General features: G+C 47.1%; 1 protein-coding gene across 1 annotated transcript in view; it reads left to right on the forward strand.

The window, feature by feature from the left end:
* R3HCC1 (R3H domain and coiled-coil containing 1) overlaps window positions 1-12783 on the forward strand; it is a 30344-nt gene that overhangs the window by 11282 nt on the left and 6279 nt on the right. Inside the window, exons 4-6 of the mRNA XM_040346079.1 lie at window positions 1730-3248; window positions 10534-10706; window positions 12358-12428. Of these exons, the coding sequence (XP_040202013.1) occupies window positions 1730-3248; window positions 10534-10706; window positions 12358-12428 (1763 nt within the window). The remainder of the gene's footprint in view (window positions 1-1729; window positions 3249-10533; window positions 10707-12357; window positions 12429-12783) is intronic.

Below are 12783 nucleotides of genomic sequence, written 5' to 3' on the forward strand. Positions count from 1 at the left end.
TTGGAAGCTACTCTGCTTTCTATTTTAAAAATATCCAGCAAAACGCATTAAAAAAAAGTTACAAATTGATTTGCATTTTAATGAGTAAAAGAAGTATTCGATTTCTGGCTCCCATGTGTCTTCTATTAAAGTTAATAAACTGAGATTAAGAGCACTCCCTTTTAAGAGTGGTCCTAATCTCAGCATGTTGCCTGTAAAAAAGACATCAGTCCATAGAAGCAATCAATCAATCCAGATTCCAATCTCTCCACCATGGCCAAGACCAAAGAGCTGTCCAAGGATGTTAGGGACAAGATTGTAGTCCTACACAAGTCTGGAATGGACTACAAGAACATCGCCAAGCAACTTTTCAATCTCCCTCGGTCTGGGGCTCCATGCAAGATCTCGCCTTGTGGAGTTTTAATGATCATGAGAACGATGAGAAATCGGCCCAGAACTATACGGGAGAACCTTTTCAATGATCTCAAGGCAGCTGGGACCATAATCGCCAAGAAAACAATTGGTAACACACTACGCTGTGAAGGACTGAAATCCTACAGCGCCTGCAAGGTCCCCCTGCTCAAGAAAGCACATGTTCAAGCATGTCTAAAGTTTGTTAATGAATATCTGATTCAGTGGAGAACTGGGTGAAAATGTTTTGGTCAGATGAGACCAAAATCAAGCTCTTTGGCCTCAACTCGCGTTTGGGGGAGGAATGCTGCCTATGACCCCCAAGAACACCACCCCCACCGTCATGAGATGGAAACCTCATTCATTGGGGTTGCTTTTTTGCTAAGGGGACAGGATAAATTCACTGCAACAAAGGCATAATGGACGAGGCCTGTGTACCGTCAAATCTTGGGTGAGTACCACCTTCCCTGAGCCAGGGCATTGAGAATGGGTCGTGGATGGGTATTCCAGCATGACCCAAAACACACGGCCAAGGCAACAAAGGAGTGGCTCAAAGAGAAGAACTTTAAGGTCCTGGAGTGGCCTGTCTCCAGACCTTAATTCCATAGAAAATATGTGAAGGGAGCTGAAGGTTCGAGTTACCAAACGTCAACCTCGAAACCTTAAAGGTTTGTTTTTTATTTTCTAAATGGTTCCTTTAAGCTAGTGCATTTGTTGGTTCACTTACCTTTTCCTTCGATTTTCCTTCTAAATGTTTTTTGTCTGAATTTCTCACCTACTGTTTCTCCTCAGTAAATTTGCCCCCATCATCCATGGGGGTTAGTAGCCAGAACCGCTTACTGAGGAGGAACAGGAAGTGAGAAATTGAGACAAAGAAAAAAAAAACGGAAGGGAAATCGAAGGAAAAGGTTAGTGAACCAACAATGCACTAGCTTAAAGGAACCCAGTAAGAAAATAAAAAAACAACATTTTTACAACCCCTCCCTTTAATGACTTGGAGAGGATTTGCAAAGAGGAATGGGACAAAATCCCTCCTGAGGTGTGTGCGAAGTACTGATGTTTTGCGAAGGGATCAAATACTTACTTCGCTCATTAAAATGCAAATCAATTTATAACGTGTGTGGGTTTTTTTTTTTTTTTTTCCAGAATTTTTTTTGTTCTGTCTCTCACTGTTAAAATAAACCTACCATTACAAGTATAGACTGATCCTTTCTTTGACAGTAGGCCAAATGTACAAAATCAGGGCATCAAATACTTGTTTCCCCCCTCACTGTACATGCAGTATGCTGAAACTGTAAAATTTTAAAGTGTTTTTTTCCCCCCAATGTTGTATTTGTAGGCTCCCATCACAAAGTGAAGAATCCAGCGATGCAGCAGATAAAAGTTACAGCCGAACTTGGCGTGGCTCTTACAACAAAAAATCAGAGACTGGCAGAGGAAGACAAAACTGGAGGCAGAGAAAGGATGCAAGACCAGACCGAGGAATGTATGCAGCTAAGGGGAAGCCTTGGTGGAAAGTTAGAGAAGAACAGAGAATAAAGGACATAGAAGACAGCCAGACTAAAGAACCAGAAGTTAGAGAGTGCCATAGATATACATATCACAGGGGACAACTGATGCAAGTGACGAAAAAAGAAAACACGAATGGACAGGAAAGCGCAGTGTCTGAGACAGGCAAAATGGAAGGTTTGGACAGAGCAGAGGAGAGTTTGGTGGACCTTGAGGTACCAGAGCATGGATCACAGGACCACAAGTTACCAAAGGAAAGTCTGAGCAGTCAAGATATGATAGAAAAGATGGACAGAGAAATGGCAGATGCACAGGGAACATTTGTGCATGGCACAAGGGAGGAAGACCAAAATGTGTCCGATACTGTCATGGAAAAATGTGAAAGAGCCGTGGCCTCTTTTGGACAGGAGAATCCAGATGGGATATCAAAAGTCCCTGATGAGGTGCAGGACCACACAGGAGTGCTGATCCCAAGTAGTGTGAATGAGTTGTCAAAGAGCCTAGATGGTCTGAAGGTCGGTGAGAAGATGCAGGTGAAGCAAGATGAGGAAGAAATTACAAATATCTCAGAAGAGCTAAAGGACCTAACAAAGGGATCAGAGAGCCAAAGAGTGGTAGAAAAGCCAGCAAAGAATGCAGAAAAGCTAGAGAAGGAATCGCAGGATCTGGAAGAGAATAGAGAGAGTCCTGTACCGGTGCAAAGATCCCAGGAAATTGATCAATCTAAAGGCATTGCAGAATATCAAAATGTTGAAAAGCCAGTGGAAAGTCACATAGGAACACACAGCAAAACAGCGGACCATGAAGTGAGGACCGAAGAAGGCATGGAAAAATCTGAGAATACATCAATTGCAGACCAAATCTATGATACAGATGCATCTGAAGACAATAGAGCCGATATAACAGAAACCGCCGACTGTGGCAAAGTACAAGACGATGCAATAATAGACTCCAAACCAGACAATGGATGCAATCCTTCAGAGTGCAATGATGCAAATAGTGAAAGTGTAACTGGTAAAAACAAACTTGAAATAATTAGTAATGATGTGGAGATGGAAACAACCAGTTTAGAATCTGCCTCAAATATTCTATTCGAAAATGTGTGCTGTGTTCCCAGTGTAGATGGTGGCAATAATACTAGGAAAGATGAAAAAGTACAAGTGTCTGGTGGTGATAGCACAGAGTCTGCGATACCGGAATCACACTTGCCAGCTGACAAAACAGGGGAAGAAGACAAAAGTGTGACAGAAATTTCTAAGACTAGTATCAGCTCTATGCTAACAGAAGTGGAAATGTCAAAAGGTAACGATGAAGATCCGCAGAAGATGCTTGAGCAAATTATGACTGAGGTGAGTAGTCATACTTCTGGGAAGACTGTAAAGTGCAACTTTTTAGGAACAGAGGTCTATGCACCTATATGTGAAAAAAATAGATTGCGCTGTGGGTAATATACTAGGGAAAATGTAGACATCCAAGGCAAATGTAATGGGGAAACTACTATTAACATATAAACATCCAAAGTGAATAAAAACTTGCTGGTGATAGTAATGCAACTGACATCAAATCCAAAATAAAGTGCTAGAGTGAAACTAGAATAATCAACATGCAAATGCTATAGGAAATCCCCAAAAAAGCAAAAATACAGCATAAAATATACAACACACATAAGTGATAGTGATGAACTAGAATCTTTCAGTGTCAATCAGGCCCGGACTGGGACAAAAAATAGGCCCGGGCATTTTAGACTGAGCAGCCCGGGGGGGGGGGGGGGCACGCGGCGGGGGTTAATGATGGAATGCCCGCACAGAGAGAGAGACTGCTCCACATTTGTGGCACAGAGAGAGAAATTACTCCACATTGCTGGAACAGAGAGAAATCGTTGGACATTTCCCATTGTTGTACTGAAGTCAGTTGATAGATCGGAGTCTGTATAACCAGTCTGCACATTGATAGATTGAAATTCTGCCAGTTCAGCAGAAATTTCAATCTATTTATGATGGCCTAAGTCCACCAGTCTCTGAGTTTAATAATATCCTCAAATCTTCTGAAAGGGGTTCTCAACTTAGGTTTAGAAATTCACTTTGAACTCCACCTTATTTCCAGAACTCTCATTATGTATTAGATGTGCAAAGAATAAGGTGAGAGAACATCTAATACCTATAAAGAGTAATGAAAATAAGGTGGAGTACAAAGTGAAATATCTGGAGGGACTGGCTGAGGTTAAAACAGGCAGGGAGGAAATTAGGCATCACCTCCTTACTGTCTGTCAAATGCCTCTGAAAAGTGACATGAGAATTGATAACTTTTCAGTGGAGTATCTGTGAGTGCAAGCCTTTTGGCTCACACTGGTGCTCAACATTTTTTTGGGGGGAAGCAATCAAACTGAACAAAAACATCAAATGCAGCCACTGTGCCCCATCAAATGCAGCCACTGTGCCCCATCAAATGCAGCCACTGTGCCCCATCAAATGCAGCCACTTTGTCCCATCAAATGCAGCCACTGTACCCCATCAAATGCAGCCACTGTGCCCCATCAAATGCAGCCACTGTGCCCATCAAATGCAGCCACTGTGCCCCATCAAATGCAGCCACTGTGCCCCATCAAATGCAGCCACTGTGCCCCATCAAATGCAGCCACTGTGCCCCATCAAATGCAGCCACTGTGCCCCATCAAATGCAGCCACTTTGTCCCATCAAATGCAGCCACTTTGTCCCATCAAATGCAGCCACTGTGTCCCATCAAATGCAGCCACTATGCCCCATCAAATGCAGCCACTGTGCCCCATCAAATGCAGCCACTGTGCCCCATCAAATGCAGCCACTGTGCCCCATTATATGCAGCCACTGTGCCCCATTATATGCAGCCACTGTGCCCCATTATATGCAGCCACTGTGCCCCATCAAATGCAGCCACTGTGCCCCATCAAATGCAGTCACTTTGTCCCATCAAATGCAGCCACTTTGTCCCATCAAATGCAGCCACTTTGTCCCATCAAATGCAGCCACTTTGTCCCATCAAATGCAGCCACTTTGTCCCATCAAATGCAGCCACTGTGCCCCATCAAATGCAGCCACTGTGCCCCATCAAATGCAGCCACTGTGCCCCATCAAATGCAGCCACTGTGCCCCATCAAATGCAGCCACTGTGCCCCATCAAATGCAGCCACTGTGCCCCATCAAATGCAGCCACTGTGCCCCATCAAATGCAGCCACTGTGCCCCATCAAATGCAGCCACTGTGCCCCATCAAATGCAGCCACTGTGCCCCATCAAATGCAGCCACTGTGCCCCATCAAATGCAGCCACTGTGCCCCATCAAATGCAGCCACTGTGCCCCATCAAATGCAGCCACTGTGCCCCATCAAATGCAGCCACTGTGCCCCATCAAATGCAGCCACTGTGCCCCATCATATGCAGCCACTGTGCCCCATCAAATGCAGCCACTGTGCCCCATCAAATGCAGCCACTGTGCCCCATCAAATGCAGCCACTGTGCCCCATCAAATGCAGCCACTGTGCCCCATCAAATGCAGCCACTGTGCCCCATCAAATGCAGCCACGGTGCCCCATCAAATGCAGCCACTGTGCCCCATCAAATGCAGCCACTGTGCCCCATCAAATGCAGCCACTGTGCCCCATCAAATGCAGCCACTGTGCCCCATCAAATGCAGCCACTGTGCCCCATCAAATGCAGCCACTGTGCCCCATCAAATGCAGCCACTGTGCCCCATCAAATGCAGCCACTGTGACACACCCTCCACCCACTCGCTGTCTGACCGACACTTACCCCATCTTAGTGGCCGGTCAGGCATGAATCTATCCATTTTACATATGGGGGTGGCATAATGGAGGGGGCAGTGCCTGTGTGCCCTTAATGGACAGGCCGCCACTGTGGCGGTTTTCCATAGCCCCAGTCCCTCAGACTTCTAATTATAAATTGTGCGTTTTTGGTGCATTTTTTGGAATTGCACCACAGATGCGGCATGCAGGTCTTTTTGTGCACTTTCAGGACATGCAGCAAAAATGTACAACCTAATAGAAGTCTATGGGACTGGAGGGTAACATGCCAGAACACCAGCTAAACTGCAGCTTGCCAGTGTGAACCCACATCATAACATCTAGGAGGGCAAGAAACTGTCACAGGCTGCTGTAATATAACACTTAATATGCAGAGAGGGGGACGTGGCCAGTGGACAATCCACAACTTGTGGCAGGTGTCGTGGTCAGGTGACGTGGCAAGTGGACAATCCACAACTTGTGGCAGGTGACATGGCAGATGACGTGGCAAGTGGACAATACACAACTTGAGGCAGGTGACGTGGCAAGTGGACAATCCACAACTTGTGGCAGGTGACGTGGCCAGTTGACGTGGCAGGTGACGTGGCTAGTGGACATTCCACAACTTGTGGCAGGTGACGTGGCCAGGTGATGTGGCAGGTGACGTGGCCAGGTGACGTGGCCAGGTGACGTGGCAGGTGACATGGCCAGGTGACATGGCAAGTGGACAATCCACAACTTGTGGCAGGTGACGTGGCCAGGTGACGTGGCCAGTGGACAACCCACAACTTGTGGCAGGTGGCGTGGCCAGGTGACATGGCAGATGACATGGCAAGTGGACAATACACAACTTGAAGCAGGTGACGTGGCAAGTGGAAAATCCACAACTTGTGGTAGGTGATGTGGCAGGTGACGTGGCCAGGTCACGTGGCCAGTGGACAATCCACAACTTGTGGCAATTGACGTGGCCAGTTGACGTGGCAGGTGACGTGGCCAGTGGATAATCCACAACTTGTGGCAGGTGACGTGGCAGGTGATGTGGCCAGGTGACGTGGCCAGGTGACATACCAAGTGGACAATCCACAACTTGTGGCAGGTGACGTGGCCAGGTGACGTGGCCAGTGGACAATCCACAACTTGTGGCAGGTGGCGTGGCCAGGTGACATGGCAGATGACGTGGCAAGTGGACAATACACAACTTGAGGCAGGTGACGTTTCAAGTGGACAATCCACAACTTGTGGCAGGTGACGTGGCCAGTTGACGTGGCAGGTGACGTGGCCAGTGGACATTCCACAACTTGTGGCAGGTGACATGGCCAGGTGATGTGGCAGGTGACGTGGCCAGGTGACGTGGCCAGGTGACATGGCAAGTGGACAATCCACAACTTGTGGCAGGTGACGTGGCCAGGTGATGTGGACAACCCACAACTTGTGGCAGGTGGCGTGGCCAGGTGACATGGCAGATGACATGGCAAGTGGACAATACACAACTTGAAGCAGGTGACGTGGCAAGTGGAAAATCCACAACTTGTGGTAGGTGACGTGGCCAGGTGATGTGGCAGGTGACATGGCCAGGTCACGTGGCCAGTGGACAATCCACAACTTGTGGCAATTGATGTGGCCAGTTGACGTGGCAGGTGACGTGGCCAGTGGATAATCCACAACTTGTGGCAGGTGATGTGGCCAGGTGACGTGCCAGGTGACGTGGCCAGGTGACATGGCAAGTGGACAATCCACAACTTGTGGCAGGTAACGTGGCCAGGTGACATGGCAGGTGATGTGGCCAGGTGATGTGGCCAGTGGACAATCCACAACTTGTGGCAGGTGACGTGGCCAATTGATTTGGCAAGTGCATAATCCACTTGTGGCAGGTGACGTGGCAAATGGACAATCCACAACTTGTGGCAGGTGTCGTGGTCAGGTGACGTGGCAAGTGGACAATTCACAACTTGTGGCAGGTGACGTGGCCAGTTGACGTGGCAGGTGACGTGGCCAGTGGACAATCCACAACTTGTGGCAGGTGATGTGGCCAGGTGACGTGGCAGGTGATGTGGCCAGGTGACGTGGCAGGTGACGTGGCCAGGTGACATGGCAAGTGGACAATCCACAACTTGTGGCAGGTGACACAGACAGAATTCTCACCGCTCCAGGTGAGCCTCGTGATGATCAGGGGTTGTTGAACCACCAGGGTGCTGGCGATGCGGTAATAGCAAAAAACAAAAGAACAAAAGCTGGACAGCCGCACTCCAAAATTTTCTTTAAAAGAGATGTCTTTTATTTTCAACTGTGCATACAGTCACTGCAAGCCCACAAAAATCAGTATGGCCAACGGTTCGCACTGGCGTCAGTGCTTAGTCATGGCTCAGCACTGACGCCAGTGCGAACCGTTGGCCATACTGATTTTTGTGGGCTTGCAGTGACTGTATGCACAGTTGAAAATAAAAGACATCTCTTTTAAAGAAAATTTTGGAGTGCGGCTGTCCAGCTTTTGTTCTTTTGTTTTTTGCTTGTGGCAGGTGACGTGGCCAGGTGACATGGCAGGTGACGTGGCCAGTGGACAATCCACAACTTGTGGCAGGTGGCGCACTCGGCCAGCTCAGTGGCCTTTTTGCAGGTCATTAGAGCTGCCCAGGGGGCAAATGCATTCTTGCAACCCAGCCCAGTCCGCCCCAAGGGCCTTGGTACACCTCTGGGTAGAAGTGACATGCGGGCCGCCGAGGGCCGTTCGCGGGCCGCGATCGGGCCGCCAAGGGCCATTCGCGGGCCGCCGCGGCCCACCGGGCATATGCCCGGTATGCCCTATGGCCAGTCCGGGCCTGGTGTCAATGCAGAAAATAGCCAAAAAACAGGTGCTACTATAAAATGCAATCCAAAATAAAGTGCTGGTGTTTGTGCCAAAAATTTAACTTGGAGATTGTGTAGATAGGGATTCCAATTTCTTCCACTTACCTTACTGCTGTAAGGTAACAGCATGTATAATGCAACCAAGCGCATTTCCTGTCATTTTCAAATGTAGTGTATCCAAATAAACTACAGTTTATGTGTGGATAGAGCCCTTCTCGGGAGTCACGTCCAATGGATGACAATGACCCTCACCCAGGGAGGTAAAAGCGCCAGTAGTGCAGTATCGTTTAAAAGATATTTGAAGAAGTCATGTGAAGTGACGAATACGCGTAAGAGGTACCGGAGGTGACACTGGCGAACTCAATACTTTTATGCCTGTTTTTACTGCATCCATGTGAGTACCATAGTGTATCTTTTAAACAAAACTGCACTATTGGCGCTTTTATCTCCCTGGGTGAGGGTCATTGTCGTCCATTGGATGTGATTCCCGAGAGGGGCTCTATCCACAAATGGAGACTACAGTTTATTTGGATACACTACATTTGGAAACGACAGGAAACGCGCTTGGTTGTATTATACATGCTGTTACCTTACAGCAGTAAGGGGAGGAAATTGGAATCCCTATCTACACAACCTCCACGTTGAATTTTTGGCACAAACACCAGCACTTTATTTTGGATTGCATTTTATAGTAGCACCTGTTTTTTGGCTATTTTCTGCATGGACACTGATGAAAGATTCTAGTTCATCACTATCACTTATGTGTGTTTTATATTTTATTCTGTATTTTTTCTGTTTTTGGGATTTCCTATAGCAGTGCACGTTGATGATTCTAGTTTCACGCTATCTTTTTTTCACATTTACTTTGGGTTTGATACACCTTTTTTAGTGCTGCAGCAGTAACCCTTTTCCCACTTCCTCACCCCCACCCTTCCCTTGTCCATTTCTCTGGTAGCGCGGTAATATTTTATCCCCTCACTATGCACCTATATACATCAAAGAGATATGAAGGGGAATTAAGATTTAAAGCATCCCCCCCCCCCCCCCCCCCCGATACTTGTGTATAACCCTCAAATCATTTCCTGTAAAAAAAAAAAAAAATGTACTTTCTTTTTTGCCATGCAGTGGTGCTGTGCTTGCACTGCATGGGTTAACGACTTGGTTTAGTCCAGACCAAGACTGGACTAACTGCTTGTTTTAGTCCAGAGACTACTATACTTGCCTGATCCTTCAATCCTCCGGAAAAAGACGCTCCCCCTTTGTGGTGGACTGTTCCTACCATCTTTGGTCCAGGGCCAGTCTGTGGGTGTAATGATATCAGGAACAGCCACACAAGACCAATAGTGTGCGGGGGGCAGCTGTGGCAGGGATCGGTCTTGCACTCTGAGGATTGGTGGATTAGGTAAGTTTATCTCGGCTCTCTTCACCCCTAGACAAAAATGAACAGTGCAGGCATTCTTCTTTTAAATGATTTGAGGGTTGGACACCCAAGCATATATGCAGAGTCAATAGCCCTAAAGCAATCAAGATCTCTCTTATCCATTGAGGAATAAAGAAGTTTGGTATACAGTAAAACAGAAAAATGTAATCCAGTCCCTGCAACACCAGCTCCTTAATGCAGTATGCTTTTTTTTTTGTTTGCTAGTCTTTTACCTGATGCAGGGTTTTGTTTTCATCCTCTGGCTTCTAGAGCAGAGATGACCATGATTTTTTTATGGCTGGGGCTAGCACATGTTCACTGTTAACATTAACTGTTAAAGATATGTGCTCACTGAAAGCAAGTATAGGTTAATAAGGCAAAAGAGAAAAGCGTGAATGTGATATTCCATAATATGATAAATGGCATTCTTAGTTGAATGTTGCCACCAAGTGGTAAACTGTGGTAATTCAGGAGTGCATTTGTATTTAATGCTAGCTGGAGAAAGAAACCTTAAATAACAGTGTATATGCCATTCTGGATATATAGTATGTCTTTGCTCAGTACTGTCCTTCTTCTTAAATTTTTTTCATTTCAGATTATTGCCCATGTAAGTGAGAAGGATGTGCACATCCAGCCTCTCTTGTCTGATTTCTCAGAATTTGCAGAAACTCGGGTGGATCACGGGAGATTTGGCCATATTATTGAGGTGTATGGCTTTTCCTCCACACTTGGCACTGAGGATCTGATGGAGCCGTTTCAAAATTACAGGTAGAAAAACCAACAAAATGTGCTGAAAGTTGTAGTTGACTCGCACCAGTGGTCAGTGTCTTTAGTAGGGACACAAATTGTGGGCAGCTCAATGCTCAAGAGACTCCCTATAAGTGGTTTCAGGGGTGACTTCCACGATTCTTTAGCCTTTGCCATTATGCAATCTTAAATCCTATGCAGCCTTTTTTTTGTATGATGATCTTGTGTGCTAAATGTGTTTTCTATATAGTAGGGGTCTCAACGCCCGGCCTGTGGCCTGTTGAGCCAGACCGCAGGGTTGATGGCAGCTTGATCTCGATTAGCGGCTTTTTTTTTTTTTTATTTTATTGCCGCCCGGGATCCGTTTTATTGTTTCTTTACCGTCAATGGCGGCATAGACCACGTCACCAGTACCGACCCCGGACCTCTTGTGGCGGCTCTGGCAAAACAGCAGCAGCACGGAGGTCTCATAATGGTCCATGCAGGAGACACTTTGCAGTCAGGCCACTCAACACCATCCACTCAGAGCCTGGCCAAATCAAGACCCAGGCGGGGACTCAGTTGTTGTTGGTCAGCAGCAAGAGACCTGTATGTGTTTGTTTTCCCCCCAATGTGTCAGTAGAAGGAGAGTAGCCGCCACTTATTGATGGCGCAGAGCTTCACTCGCCTGCCCACTCACCCCCTGCTATGTGGCAATTGAATATAATAGCCCTTCATTGTAGCTGCGCAGCAGGGGGTGAGTGAGTGGAGCTTCACCTGGTGATCTGAGGTGCTCAGTGAGGAGCTTTGTGCAGTGATATCGTTTCCATATGAATCTCTGTGCAGTCAAACCTCTCTGCTAATCTGTTAAAAACAGATCATGGTTTTTGTATGAGGCCTAGGTGAATGCTGTGTGAACCCAGCCTTAAAGCGGAGGTTCACTTTCTCGGATCCCCCCCCCCCCTTTGGTGTCACCTTTCAGGGGGGAGGGGTGCAAATACCTGTATAAAACAGGTATTTGCACCACTTCCGGGTATTTACTCCCGCGGGAGTCCGGCCCCTCCGCATCACCCCCCCGTTGTGTTCTGGGAAACACTCGGCTCCCAGAACACAATGGGAACCAGTGGAACTGCACAGCGCGACTCGCGCAGTAGGGAACCGGGCAGTGAAGCCGCAGCACTTCACTTCCCGATTCCCTTACAGAGAATGGTGGCGGGGGAAACCGAAAGCTGAGCTACCGCTTGGCTTCGGCGGACGCGCTGGACAGGTAAGTGTTAATTTTTAAAAGTCAGCAGCTGCTGTATTTGTAGCTGCTGGCTTTTAAAAAAAAAATTTGCAGGTGAACCCCCGCTTTAATTTAAATCCAGACAATAAATATTAAGCACAATTTAATTTGACTATGTATTCATTAAAAAACATGAAATGCATTTTATGTAGAGCTAATATTACCCGAATCTGTCCTATTGTACTATACAAGGGGTGATTTGTGCACGTGGGGCATGCTATTTTCCAAGAGTATGTTGGGAATATGAGAGGCATACATTTTCAGTTCCATTTGCCTAGAGTCCTGGTTTGGTTTCTCCTCATCAAGACTGTAAGATTGAGACCAATGCAATCTTTTCCTTCCATTAACTGGTAGTTGTTGGGAGTATGTAGATGTTATGGCTCTAATGCAGTTTTGTTTTGTTTGCAGAGACAGAGGTTTCCACCTGCAGTGGGTTGATCAGTCGCATGCCCTGGGAATATTTTCCAGTCCCGAGGATGGTAAGATGTTGCTGCGATGTCAGCTTTGTGGAATGCTGGGAGAGGGTTGTTCAGATGCAAGTGTGGATTTATTTGCATTTTCACAGCATGCCTAAGTGCATAGTGATGCAAAAAATAATATAAATGGGGCAGATCGGCATTAAACAATTGTGGTCAGACAAGGGCACTTAAAGCGGATGTCCGCTGAAAATAAAAAAGCCAGCACTCTGCTGCCCCGCCATCCTCGGTGAGGGAACCAGGAAGTGAAGCGCTCCGGCTTCGCTGCCCGGTTCCCTATGGCGCATGCTGCTTATTGGCTCCGGCTGTAATCTGGGAGCCGAGTGTTCCCAGAACACAACGGGGGGGGGGGGGGGGG

This window comes from Rana temporaria, chromosome 3, assembly GCF_905171775.1.
Source record: "Rana temporaria chromosome 3, aRanTem1.1, whole genome shotgun sequence".
In the NCBI taxonomy this organism is placed as follows: domain Eukaryota; kingdom Metazoa; phylum Chordata; class Amphibia; order Anura; family Ranidae; genus Rana; species Rana temporaria.